The sequence below is a fragment of the Alexandromys fortis genome, unplaced genomic scaffold (assembly GCF_014885135.2).
Source record: "Alexandromys fortis isolate MF-2015 unplaced genomic scaffold, M_Fortis_MF-2015_v1.1 scaffold_84, whole genome shotgun sequence".
Taxonomy (NCBI): Eukaryota; Metazoa; Chordata; class Mammalia; order Rodentia; family Cricetidae; genus Alexandromys; species Alexandromys fortis.
The window spans coordinates 5,635,273-5,649,668 of NW_026068017.1; the positions used below are offsets into that span (position 1 = coordinate 5,635,273).

The following is a 14,396-nucleotide window of genomic DNA, read 5'->3' on the forward strand; positions in this document are numbered from 1 at the left end:
TGTCTCCCAAATCCTGGGATTAAAGTATGTGTCACCATTGCCTGACCTCTAGCGGCTTTAGTTTTGCCTCTGGTCTTCAGGCAGGATTTATTTATCAAAATGAAAATAATATACCACTACAACGTCTTCCTCCCTCCCTCCCTCCCTCCCTCCCTCCTTCCCTCCTTCCTTTCTTTCTTTTCTCCCTCCAATCATCCAGTCCCATGGTCCTGTGTGATAGGAGGACAGAGAAGGGGCTCTGGGTCCAACACCAGAGCTTCTAAGCAGGCCCATGGCCCGATGGCCTTCCTGTTTTCACAGACAAGCCAGAACCATGTGAATTTTGGAGAGTCACAATATGCGTTAACAAGCCGGGCAGTGGTTGCACACGCCTTTAATCCCAGCACTTGGGAGGCAGAGGCAGGCGGATCTCTGTGAGTTCGAGGCCAGCCTGGTCTACAAGAGCTAGTGCCAGGACAGGCTCCAAAGCTACAGAGAAACCTTGTCTCAAAACAAAACAAAACAAAACAAAAAACAATATGCGTTAACAACGCTTTCTGGACCTGGAATAATCTTAGTAGGCGTGCGGCTTAGTTTATCAGGTGTTTGGGGAGAGAATCAATACACCTATGTTTTCATAAACTCATCGAATAGCTGAGACTCAGTTCTCTGTGTTCAGAGCCCTAGGAAGAGTCTATAGGGTATAGATGAAGGGTCTTTTAGCTAAAGTACTGAAGTCTATTTAAATGGAATTAAATTGTCTAATCAAAGCACAAAGATGAGTTTAAATTAATTCAGAGCAAGAATGCTGGAAAATTACAGGACTATGCCTTTAGGATGAGGGCCAGACAGCAGATCCTCTTGGTCCTATCTATCTACTTTCCTGTGTGCCTGCCCATTCATATACCCATTCAATTAGCCACCCCATCCACCAACCCACCCCGTCCTACATCCTTTCCGTTCATCTAGTTCATCCACCAATCCATCTCACTCATCCATCCCATGGGTCCATCCATCAGTCATTTCATCTATCTCCCCGTCTCCCCCATCCATCTCCTACATCCATCCATCATCTCCTCACCAATCAGTTAATCCACCCACCCATACCAATTCGTTATCTATCCATGCACCTTCTCTCTTGAGTGTTTGCTTTCTCTTAGCTGCACAATAAAAATGTAATCAAGGCTTGCTGTGGGCTAGCAGATCAAACCTTCTCCTTGTCCCCAGCGAAGCAACAAAGTTGATTAAGAACATCTGCCCCACTCGATCAGTGTGAATTCTGATGTGTGTGCTCCTCCGTCTGACCATTTCCTCCGTTAAGGGAGGAGTCCCTTGGGCAGTGTGTACATCCCCTGCCTCTGTATCTCACCCAGTTCATGCATGGACTCGCGTGCAGCTAGTGTTTGTGTGTGTGTTGAATAGAGTTCCGCTGCAGGTGTCGAGGGGCTGGGTAAGTTCAGGTTGACACGAGAGATGAATGAAAAGACTTAAAGTTGGGAGTTAAGGACTCAGAGGAAGTTTGGGTGGGGGAGGCAAACAGGAGTTGGCTCTTGGTCCGCTTTCTCTTTCTGTCAGGTTCCTGGTTGGAGGGGTGGAGTTGGGGATTCATTGCTCTTCTTACCCCTCCCTGCCTCTCCTCAGGAACTTGAGATACAGCCATGGGAGAAAAATGTAGCTTATCTGAACATGCTAGCTAGCGGGGACATAGCTGAGTCTCTACGAGAGACGGGGGGATCCCTAGATAAACTATCAAGTCCTACCAGTGGGGCAGGGCTCCTTGATCTAGGCCAGGCTGGTCCCCCAGGAGGGTCTCAGCTTCCCCAACCCCTGTCTCTCCTGAGTTGACCTCTGTTCTCACAAGGCTGCCCTTTTCCTTCCCACCGTGAAATCTGATAATGAAACTAATACCCAATATTTTTGCCTGGGAGAGAAGCAAGAGATAAACAGGAAGGCACGAGGGATTAGGGTGTCTCTCGGAGGCAAGGCCTGCGGTTGGTGGGAGTTGGGTGACACCTCTTTGTGGACCTGAGGGATCCAGATGTGAGCCACTTTGCCCAATGCATTTTTCCATTTGTGTAGAGAAAATAAAACAAAGAGAAAAGAAAACAAGCTGTAAAATACTTTGCAGAAGTCCAAGCATGGGTAATTATCACTTGATGTTCCCTGACAGCCCAAGGAGGGGCAGGGGCTGCTTTTTGATGTTGGCCTCCGAGTTTTCTTTTGTATTAGCAACTGTTTGGAAAGAACCTTTTGTTGGTGTGAGCTGTGCATGGAAGGAGATTCTAGCTTGAGTTTTCCCAAGGGGGGGTAAAAAAAAGGCAGCCTCACACTCCCAGAGGACTGTTAGATGCTGGGCAGCTAGAGCCTTCTTTACAGAGGGGACACAGGGGTATGTCTGCTTCCACGAAGGACCAAAAGATGCTGTGATGAGACCTTTCTGTGTGCAGAGGACACCTAAGAGCAGTGAGGCCCTGGGGATCCTGGCAGATTCCTAGCCCTGGGCAGGGACACCAGGTCTTGGGGGTTCTGTTCTTGCAGGAATGATCCAAGCTCTGGTCTGTGGTTCAGGCTCAGCTGTTCTGTATGGTGATGCTGGGGTAGTCTAGCATCAGGACGACCTAACTGCTCCAGGCCAGGACTCTCCTCACTGACTTCTCAGTGCTGGGCTGGCTGGTTGGTCACTGCACATCTCTGAGTAAGTCCTGTCCCTTGTCTAGTTGAGTGAGTCCACGGAGGCAGCGGCTGTGACAATCCTCCACGTAGAGGGTGGAGGGAGATGCAGCTTCTGTGTGCTCGGTTGAACTCATCACTTGAGGACACCTGCACAGGGACACTCCAGTTCTTGGGACTCAGGTTTGTTCTCGAGTCCAAACGGTCTTCTATCTGCTTCTATCTTCAGGATAGGCGCTATCTTGATACCTCCATGAAAGCAGACCTTGTCAGCTGAGTGACTAAGGCGCACATGATTTGGGGACTGACTCTTGGAAGAATATTCAAGGAAGCTTATGACACCAGAGAACAAAATCAAAGTGCGCAGTTGTAAAGAAATAAAATATTCACAAGTAAAAATAGCATCCGAATAAGAAACCAGTAAAAACATTTACAGCTTACATAGTGGAGAAGGCCAGTGTTTTAAGCCAGCCATAGAGAGAGGAAAATTGGGCCATGGCCTGAGCACGCAAGGAGACACAAGAAGATGTACCCCCGTCTTCTGTAATCATAGACACCGGGTGGGTGTCATGTGTGGGTCTTTTCTCCAGACAGTTTGCAAACTGTTTTTTTTTTTTTCAAATGCTGATACCAAATGTGTGTTGTTATTCTTTTCAAGGGTGTGGTGAAATAAGAGCTGTCACTTCCTGCTAGTAAGAGGCAAAGCCAGTTCAGCCTTTCTTGAGGGCAACTTGGCATTTTCGATCAAATGTTAAAAATACGGAAAATCAAAGCTTAATTCAGAATTCTGCCTTGAGGAATGTGCTGTCCATCAGGAGATGTGCACGTTCTAAGGTGGCTCCAGGTTTAACCCTGAGCAGCAGGGAACAGCCTGGCTGGCCCCCAGCTTTGAGGGACTGCTAGCTCAGCGTGTCAATCTCTCACTAAAGATCCACGGTGTTATACACTCTAAGAACCATACAATTTTTAAAGATCATATTGAGTCATATTTGACACTAAAAATTGTCCATTCTGAAAAAGAGGCTTCAAAGCTGGATGCAGATAGGTATGACCTATATTTCTAGAAAATAAGAAATGGTCCCATGGCTGGGCCCAATAGAAAGCTGCTGTGGTCACAGTGGTTCATGGAAACAGGAGAGAACTTTTCCCTTTTTGCTTTTGTTTATAAGTGTATGGCTTTAAGCAATATAGTTTTTCTTCGTTATGATAAAAAGGTAATTAGATATAAATCTTTAAACTCACCAAGATAAGATAGATAATAGAGTATTTTCTCTAATTTTGCACAATATTAATCGAATAGGTATTGTAATTGTAATTCTTACTTGATAACTGTTTTGTTGTATGTAATTTTACTATGCTAAAGTTAAATATTTTTGATTAGACAGAAAAGGGGAAGTGCTGTGGGATGATCCTTCTGTACACTGTGAATATGTATTGCTGTCATTGATTAATAAAGAAGCTGCTTTGGCCTATAGCAAGGCAGAATAAGGCTAGGCAGGGAAGCCAAACTGAAAATACAGAGAGGAGAAGGGTGGAGTCGGGGAGACATGAGCCAGCTGTCCAAGAAGCAAGATGCCAGAGGACTGGTAAAGCCGCAGCCATGTGGCAGTACATAGATAGATAGAAATGCGTTATTTTAAATGTAAGAGCTAGTTATTAATAACCCTGAGTATAGGCCAAACATTCTGTAATTAATATAAGCTTTTGTATCTTTATTCGGGACCAGGTGGCTGGGACAAAAGAAAAGCCCCGCCTCCATTCACACATCATTTCCTTAGAAATTCCATAAACGTGTGTAGAACACAGCCCAAGAACAGGACAGTGTGAATGTGATTAAAGTATGCCATACACATCTATGAAAATGCCACGACGATGCTCGCGATTTTGTATGATTGATATATGCTTTTAAAAAAGAAGTAGGGTAAGATCAAGTGTGGTTGGCTTACAGCTGACAGTGTCCTAGAGTTTGAAGCCCAGAGAAAAGCTGATGGTGGGGGGGGGGGGGGGGAGCATGATCCTAGTGTGAGGTAAAAGGATGACCATCCTTTGGGGGACATGCTGGGGGCCTCTGCCAAGCAAGAGCCAGAGGTGAACTTGGAAGTGACATTGAAGTCACACCTCCTGGATGACAACACGGCTGCAGCCTTGAAGAAGGGTCGACATAGGGGACAGGAATACGTGCTGGCCTTGGACAAGGAGGAGCACCCACACACTTGGCATGGTCTAGAAATTGACCAGAGCTCAGAATAAATGAAACAGGAGAAGCTAGGGAGTGAGCTGAGGCTGGGGAGTGAGTAAGTCTGACCCGTGAAGAGCCCCCAAGACTATGCTAAATGATTTTGACTTCTTCCTTATGGACACCACCCTCAGGTTGGTGCTTAGAAAAACCCAGCTTTGGTCACAGTCGTCTCTATGAAATGATCCCAGCACTCCCTGAGGGCACAGAAATTCCATCATGGAATCCGTTCCGTAAAGTGACATCGTGTTTTCACACACACCTCTTCCTATGTCTGTGTAAAATCATTCGAGTGCGTCTCTAGATATGTTATACTGCCCAGTAAAATCTAAATGTTATGTCAGTAAATACAATGTAATTTTTAGGGATTAATGGCAAGGAAAATAGTGCCTTTCCGTATAGATGCAGTTCTCCCCAGATATTTTTGATTCATACGGTAGGTTGAGTCTTGCAGATACAGGCTGACAGAGGCAAGATGGAGAGGAAGGGGCAGATGTCGGGAGGAGGTGCCTCTGGGTCTGAGTAGAGACCCCAGACTTGGAGCTGGAAGTGAGGGTTTGCAGGGCCATGGGCAAAGAGGTAGTGTGAGAAGCAGGAGTTAGGTCCCAAGGGCATCGCGGCAGGTGGACGGCAGGTCACGTGAGAGGTACTCACTGCCGAGCTAGAGCACAGACCCGGGAAGTGGAAAGAAGTAGACGGGCGGGGGAAAGCTGTAGAGAAGAAAGCTGGAGGTCTTCTGTGGTTTTGGATGGTGGGAAGGGGGGGGGGGTTGGCTCCAGAGCCTTTGGTGGCAGAGGAATGGGAGAAAGGAGGTGTAGGTGAGGGTAGAGGTGGAAGCCAGGGCGTCTGGTATGGTCTGTTCCCACTGAGGGACCGAAACACATTTATTTCTCCCAGTTCTGGAGGTTGCAAGTCCAAGATCTAAGATCATGGTGTGGGCAGGACTTTAACACAGGGATTTCAGGAGGCCTCAGCCTGGGCGCTGTGAAGTGCCCGATCCGATCCGTGTTTACGCGTGCAGCGAAGGAGCTAAGGAAAGGCTCCCAGCCTGTGTGACTTTCCGCTGGGATGGACCTCTCTGTCCCCAGGGTGTCAGTCCTCCTCTCCCCTTGCGCTGATGGCTTCTGTCTGTTTCCCCTGCAGCCTGCAACTGCAACCTCCATGCTCGGCGCTGCAGATTCAACATGGAGCTCTACAAGCTGTCGGGGCGCAAGAGCGGGGGCGTCTGTCTCAACTGCCGCCACAACACTGCAGGACGACACTGCCACTACTGCAAGGAGGGCTTCTACCGCGACATGGGCAAGCCCATCACCCACCGGAAGGCTTGCAAAGGTAGGTGACCTTGAGGGTCAGGGAACAGGGATTGTTTTTAGGGATACTAGGCTCCCTCTCTTCCCCTTCTCCCTTTCTATTTCTTTCTTTGTTTTTTTCTTTTTTCTTTCTTTCTTTTTTTTACTAGTTCCTTTACAAAGCAGAGTAGACTGAGGTGTGTGCGCCCCCCCCCCCTTGTTTCTGTCAAGGCCTTCCTGGTATTTGGAGGTGTAAGCCAAAACAACTGGGCAGTGGAGACACAGCTCAAAGAAGAAAGTAGAAGGTGCAATCCTTCCGAGGGTGCAGGGCTGGGCTCCCGACACTTCCCCCTTTGCCTCCCTCCTTCTCAGCACAGGTGTGCTGCATACCAGAGGAAAGAGAGCAGTGTTCACCAGGCTTACAGTCGGGGACAAAGGACCCTCTTTTCCCGGCCCCTCACAGAGGCTCTTCTTTGGATGTGTGTGTGCGCTGCCTCCCGTCCCACCCCCATCTCACACACAGACACACGCACACACAGTCCACACAGTCGAGGTGAGGTTGGCAGTTTCAGGATCAGGGTCTCAGAAGGAACCTTTAATCCATCTTGTAAATAACTTTACTCTTCAGGACCCTTCTCACCCCCCCCCCCAAAATAATTAAAAGGAGACAGGCAACTGTTTTTGTTCGCCGAAGCAAGCACTGATGTTTTAACTTTCTGCTGTTTGTTTTTCTCTCACCAACAAAAATGAAGCAAGCAATGGTCAGATGACTCAGAGGGGCTGATGAAATGCCAGGGAGCTGAATGAGGTGGGAGGGAAAAGTAGCTCCCCCCATTAGCTTTGGGGAATTCCAGAGACTAAGAATTTCTTACTCCAGTATTGGGGTCTGGGGCCAGAGCATGTCTGAGCATGGCTTCTCAAGATGTTTACATCCAAGGGCTCCTGGAAGACAGTGGGCGTTTAGGGACCCTGACTCAGGAGGGTGCAAAGCCATGGTAGATATAGCTGGGGTGAGGAACTGCAGTGGACTACCCTTTCTGGATGCTGCTAGCCTCTGAATGAAGCAGAGGTGTTGTCTTCAGACTCCAGATGTTGGTCACCTATATACAGGCTGACTATAAAACTCGAGGATACGGGGTTCCTTGTGTAAAGATGATAAAGAATTTCAGAACAACAATGGCAGAGCTTCAACCAGGTGTGTTCCCTCCTGAGCATAGAGCCACCTCTGCATGTACAGAATACTTCCTTGGTAAGCAAACAGCAACAAAAACTGGCTTTGCCGACTCTTGCCTCTGAGAGAGAACTCCTGGATTCCACACGTACAAATGAGTAAAGTGTGTCTCAAGATGCAGACAGGCTCTCATGCCATGTCTGTGGCCATCGGCTACCTTTGATGGTTGCCAAGAGAATTTGAGCATAAAGGTGGCGGGGCTATTTCCAAGTCAGAGAGACAAAAGATTTGGGAGAGAATGCTCCAGGAAACTGAGAATGGGCGGGTGGCCCAGACAGTGAGGCCCAAGGAAATTCTACACTGTCAGGAAGGTGTGAGCAGGGCAAAGCTAGAGAGATAGTTTAGAGTCTTCAGAGAACAGAGTTGAAGATACCCAACTCCTTTGCCTATATCCAAAGTGTCTGTTGTCTCTTTTGTAGAAGAAATGGAAGCCAGGATCTTGTAAACAATTGGCTGACACACATTTATTAGTCATTTAACCAGGGGCAACCACTTCAGCAGGCAGTCCTGTGCTGGAGAACAAGAAGACCCATGTTCTCCGAGAGGAAGGATGCAGGCTCCTTCCCGCCCTGCTGGTTTTTCCTATTGGGGCAAAGATGCTCATCTTTCTTTGCCAGATGGGTACAGACAGATGGGGGTGCTGCTGTTCTGTGTCTTCAGTTGCAGCCCTGTCCCCAGCATTGGTGGGAACCCAGAAATAACTTGGGGGACAGAGGAACCAAGGATAGATGCTGGACTGGAAGATATGTGCTTCTGAGTCTCTTGGTCAAAGACCAACCTCTCTGCCACCGTTTGGGACCCTTCTGCCTGTCCTCTAGGGCCACGTGGCTTAAGCAATGGTTCCTTGCAGGCAAGCTTGTTGGCTCCAACTTTGTGCTCTTTTGACAGCCTGTTCCCCGGGCATCCAGAATGTGGGTAACATTCTGTCCCTCACCCTAGCCTCTAAGAGTGCCCCTGGGGAGTCCCATCCTAGGCCCTCACAGGAAGGCTCTACTTCTTTGCTTTACCCTAATTTCACAGAGGAATTGGGACAACTGGCCCTCAACTCCCAAGCTGGCTCTAGAATGGCCGTGGGGCCCTCTTTACCCCCTGACTTCTCAGGGCCTGGGAGGGGCCCGGGCAGGGGGCCGAGGCCACCCATACACTGCTGGTGATTGGCTGGCTCAAGACCTTGTTCAGTGTCGAGCAGGGGTGGACCCAGACAAGAACAGCTTGGAGCAAGGGCATTTGATTCCAAGCATTACTCTGCAGTCTCCCCATTTGGGAAGTTTCATAGCAACAAATTTGTTGGGGTCTTTCTCCCCTCCCCTAGCTTAGGAGCAAACCGGGACTGGCAGGGTTGGTGCATACAAAGGGCCGTAGTAAACATGTCCAGGGAACAGGCCGCTGCACTCTCGGCTATTCAGGGCGATTTCACAGCGCTGGGCCAGCCTCATTATGGTGTGGGCTGTTGTCCTATACAAAGTCAGATGAGATGAATTTCTCCCCTTTCTCTGCGAAATGGTTTGTGAATGATACTCGTCCTGGGATCTGTCAAAAGATAGGAGTTTTTGTTTACCATTTGACTTCTTTATGGACTGCGGAGGCACTTTCTTTCTATAGCCTCCAAAGAGGACGTTGCTATTTAACCATCTCAGCCGTGCCTCCATTGATAACAATATTAATTTATCATTTTCCCGAACCATCTGTGATGGATAAAGACATTCCAGGAGGCTCCCGTGAACCGAATTGTGATGAGAATTAAGAAATTAACCACCACATCTAGCTTCCCCGTCACAAAGGGGCCCTCGTTCCATCTCACTGAGCAGCAGCCTGTTCTTCCCGCTCGTTGCCCTGCCCCCTTCACTTCTGCACTGAATGTGGCTGAAAGAAGGGCTGCTGAGGAGGTGCCCGGGCCTTAGGAAGATGCAATCATTAGCAGGGCAGGAGCAGGAGACAGCAGCGCTCACCAGCTCTGCAGTGCTTCCCTTTCTGTCTTCCTGCAGCTCTGCCAAGGGTTGGAGGAGGGGGAGAAGTGAGCACCCCACTCCAGCCCCCTCTGGCTTCTTGGGGCCACTGTGTGGAACTGTCCCAGTCACGCCTCTCCCCCGCCCACCCCATCCCCAGTTGTCCCCAGTAAAAATTTCTTTCAAATTTCTTACTTTCCCTTCCTGGTATCATGAGCATATTTTCCCTGACTTGTCATTCTTGGTTGTGTGTGAGAATTACCTGGGATGTTGCAAAATGCTGCTTAGGTCCCACCCCAGAGATTCTGGTTTAATTAATGGGCTCAGATGAGAGGTACGCACCTGCCTTGGAAAAGCTCCCCAAAGCTGAGTGAGCTGCTGGAGTGGTGGGGGTTGGGGTGGAATAAAGGAATAAAGATGGCAGGTTGCTGTTGGGGTGGGTTCAAGAAAGTCTCCAGGAGTAAAGACTAAGCCCTACAGCTAACTCCTTTGAGGGGAGAGATTACTAATTGATGAATTGAAATATTTTAAAGACTTTTGACGAAAACTTGGAGCGGGCACTTAAAATTCTTTTTATTCGAAATCTTCCTGAGTGAGGCAGGGGCGTCATTTGTGTGCGCATGTGTGCAGATTTAAGTCCCTCCCACACCCCTCTTTCTGACACCCCGGCCATTTCCACTCACCCCATAAAAGCCTCCGGTGTATACTCTTCCACTTTTGGGGTCCCTTGTGACAGGTACATTTTCTGTCATAATTTGGGCGATTCGGGGAGAGGCAAGAAGGTAGCTGCGACTGTTCATCACAGCTCCAGCTTTGAACACAGAGAGCCCCTTCTCTGGATGGCCTCCTGTTTGCAGTGAGAGGAAGCCAGGAGAGAAGATGCCAAAAGCTTACCTCAGTGTGGCCCTACTGCCATGGCTTTGCTGTGCTCTTTTAGGGTTGTGGAGGAATCAAAGCTGCAGCTTCAGGAATGGCTCCTGTCTACAATCTACAATGCATTGGGCCATCTCATGGCACCTTAAATCCCCATCATTTACATGTGGATATGAAGAGAAATATGACATTACCTTCAGGGTTCTGGCCTGACATTCCATATTCCATCTGCCATTCTTCAGGAGTCTAAACTCTTTCCTCTCCCTGATGCAACAGGGGTCATTTTTTCCAATGATTTATTTATTTTTGTTTTGCCTGCATGTATGTCTGTGTGAGGGTGTTGGATCCTGGAGTTACAGACAGTTGTGAGCTGCCATGTGGGTGCCAGGAATTGAACCCAGGTCCTCCGAAAGGGCAGTCAGTGCTCTTAACCACTGAACCATCTCTCCAACCCTCCAACAGGGGTCATTCTGTATAGCAGTCAGTGTGTTTGTGATTAGGAAAAGTCAAGAAATAAGGTAGGGTGATTTTGTTCAGAAGTCTTTAGAGATGGCAAGTGTCCTTGGTCCTGTGGCACACCGTCACCACTGTGGGGAAACAGCACTCCTCAGCCAAGCACTGGAGCCAGGTCCCTGGGAATCATTGCTAGCTCTGCCTTCTTGGGTGTACCCCTCTGGCCTATTCTCACTCCTGGACTCCACATGGACATTCCAGGGGTTCCCAGTGCTTGAATAGAAAGAACCCTGATCTTTGAGTTCCCTAAGTTCATGGTGCTTCTGGGCATGGTAGGCAAGATGTTGAGGATATCTGACTTGGGAAACAGTCTCTCCTTGGGGCTTCTGCTGCAGGACACCAGGTAGACCTAGCGTACAGGCTCCGGCTCAGGCTCCTGGTCAGGGCTCAGGTTCTGCTTATGGGTGAAGTGTGCTTCACAGCCTCGGCTTTCCTATCTGGAGCTGGGCAGAATGCTTTCCCCTCCCTCTTAGAGTCGTGGTATGGATTAAATGCAGTGCTCTACGCTGGCATATGTGCCCTCTGCACACGCTGCCCGCTGTGATTATTTGAATAGCTCGTGGAAAACAGAGGCACCGGAGCCCTCGCAGTCCTTAGTGGGCACACAGAACAGGGGGCATGCCTTGCTTAGTCCTCCCGCTGTTTGCTTCCTGTGGTTATTTATTTGTTTTGGTGACCCAGTGGGTTTCATTAGGACTGCTTATAGCGTCCAGGATGAGAGATACTTACAGGAGCCTGAGTCCTTACCAGTGGCTATACCACTGAAGAAAATCTCTCTCCCTTCCCCAATGACCATTATTTTTTATAGCTACTCGTGGAGGGATGAGCTTTGTGAGTCCCCCCCCCCCAGCCATTACCTATGTGTCTTAGGAAGAGGGTGTTCAAGGGACTCTTCTTCTCCCAATGATGGGATGTTAGCGGGCCCAGTCTTGGGTTTTGAGCCGTTAATCACTGCTGTGGGATCAAAAGGGCAATAGCAATGCCACATTACAAAGACAGGACTCTATCTCAGCGCGTTCCGTCCTCCAGCCCTTAGATTCCTTCTGCCCCGTCTGTGATCCCTGAGTCGTGGGAAGGGCGCTAGAGAAATCCCATTCATGCCTGAGAATGTAACCGTTCTTACTCTCGGCTCTTAGACCAGATATGAGTCTCTGCCATTCTTCCTACCAACTGCAAAAAAGGTTTTCTCTGACCAAAGCTGACTAACTTGTGGGTATCAATATAATTATTTACGTGGTGATTTGACGGGCATGTCAAGTCCATTTAAGGCTTACTTAGCTCCTACGTAACACTTGGTAACTGGCGTCACTGAAAGGACTCACTCAACACCTGTTAGATTCTGTGGCCCATCCCCACAGGACAGGGGGCTAGGGATTTGCCCCAGTACTGTCGTGCACTGTCCATAAAGGATTTGCATGCTTCGGAAGCAGAAATGATGAATGAGCAGAGTGGTGGAGATGTGCCCAGCAGCTGCTTGTGGAGGCTCAGCGCAAAGCAGGGGACAGCTGTATACAGCCAAAAATGGCAAAAGTGCCACTCACAAGAGTAGGCTGCATCTAAGGGCTGCATCACCATCCCGCTGCACCTCTACTAGGTCAGGTACTTGGGTGGGACCAAGTTCTCAGGTCCTTCCCTGTCCAAGCCCATGTGTACAACTTGCAGCAACTGTGGCACTCTGGGAACACGCTAAGGACATGGATCTTTCCTCCTCAACTGTAGAACAGGTGCAGGGAGCCTACAGTTCACTAGATCACAGCGGCTCACATAATCCAGTTTAGAATTATGCCCCCCCTCCCCCTGTACTTCCTGCTGTCTACACCTTGATCTGAAGTGTGAGAGGAAAGGCAAGGCCATGCAACCTAAAACTTTGCTTCTTCCTTGCCTTGTTAGCAACTGTTGTGGGAGAGGAAGACCTGCCTTGGAGGAGGTTGACACAGACAGCTGACGTGAAGGCTGGGGATTATCTGTGGATATCCACAGTCGGCTCCCCGGGCCCCATTAGCACCCGGAGAGTGTGGCATTTGCGTTTGCCGTGTGACCCAGGGTGTGAAGGATTGGCATTGCCTCTCTGCCTCATTCTTCCCTCCAGATGCACAGGACGGATGAGATGATCTTTCCCCAGAGGAGAAGGCAGCAGATTGGGCCCTGACTCACGTTGCTGTCTGACAGTGAGATCATTTGTTCATTGAGTCTGTGTTTGTCGAGGGCCTGGCTGTTCTGTGGGACTTCCTACTGGTGGGAGGTCGGCAACAATGGAAAAGAGTAAAAGAAGCTAATTATAAAATGAGGCGAGGTCCGTGGGAGAAATAAACATCTGGAAGAGAAAGTCACCAGGAAGTCCCTGAGGATGGGGCATTTGAGAGGAGACCTGGGATGTGAGGAGAAAGCACAAAGTCAGGAAACGGCAGAGGGCTTGGTAGGCCCTTGGTCTGAAGGGAAAGGAAGAGAGGCAGGGCAGGGCCATCTTGCTGGTCCTGTCCCCAAAGTATGAGAGGCCAGTGCAAGACCAAGGGCAAGAATCACTGGGGATCTGCTTGCATTTACAGAAGCTCCTTCTAAAAGATAAGCCACAGTGGAGAGAGAGGACTCACGGGTCCATATCCCACCGAGGATGTCATTCCGGGGTGGAAGGAACTCTCAAAAAGCTCAATAACAAGAAGGCAAACGATCCAATTAAAAATGGGCAAAATATTTGAACAGACACTTTCTCAAGGATGGACAGATGGCACATAAACACATGAAACATTAGCTGACGTTAGGGAAATGCAAATTAAAATCACAATGAGGTCCCTCTCATTGAAAATAAAAAATATTAGCCACTTAACAATCCCATATGCTTGGCCAGGACAAGGGCCTGCTGGTGGGAAGAGAGCACACTGTTGGTGGGAATTCCATGTGGCATAGTTGTCAGGAAAATAGCCCAGCACGTCCCTGCCAAGTGAGACCCATTTCTGTCATAACATTAGGATCCTTCTCACAGGTATTTCTCCAAGAGAAATAAAAACCTAAGTCCAAAAGAAAAAAAAACACCCCCCCAAAAAAAACCCAAAAAAATCTATAGCGTTCTTATTTGTTATTGTCCCAAACTAGAGACAGAACCTGAGGGTGTGCCAGTGTCTGCACGGACAGAGTGGACAGATGCCCACTGAAGAAGATGGCCCAGCGTTAGTGAAAAACGAACTGATTCTTAGCCCGCCACAGACAAACTGCAAATGCATGGTTAAGTGAGAAAGGTTGGACCCACCAGGGGACCTGCTGGCAATCCCATTTGCCCGTGCTGTAGACATCGTAAATACCGTCTAATTCCCGGATAAGACGTTTTGCAAAAGGTGAAACTAAAAGGAGCGGAGGCTGACTGCGGAGGAATTCCTGAGCGAGCTCGGTGATCAGAAGAACCTGCATCTGTGATAAAAGTCTGTAGACTATACAACCAAAAGGAATGAGTTTACCTTGTGCAAATTACAGCAGCGATGGACAAGATTCCTTCCCTAGAGCTGTAGTTTGGGTGTATCCACCCAGAGATTCACTGTGGGGCGCTTGATCCCCAGCATAGCAAAGTTAGGAGGTGTGGAACTTTTTTGTTTTGCTTTTGTTTTTCAAGATAAGGTTTCTATGTAGAGCCCTGGCCTGGATTTCAATTTAGACCAGGCTGGACTTGA

General features: G+C 48.8%; 1 protein-coding gene across 3 annotated transcripts in view; it reads left to right on the plus strand.

Moving 5' to 3' along the window:
- Ntn1 (netrin 1) overlaps positions 1–14,396 on the plus strand; it is a 219,147-nt gene that overhangs the window by 111,758 nt on the left and 92,993 nt on the right. For all 3 annotated transcript variants that reach the window (XM_050162789.1, XM_050162790.1, XM_050162788.1), the window contains exon 3: positions 6,029–6,217. In XM_050162789.1, coding sequence (XP_050018746.1) covers positions 6,029–6,217 — 189 coding nt within the window. The remainder of the gene's footprint in view (positions 1–6,028; positions 6,218–14,396) is intronic.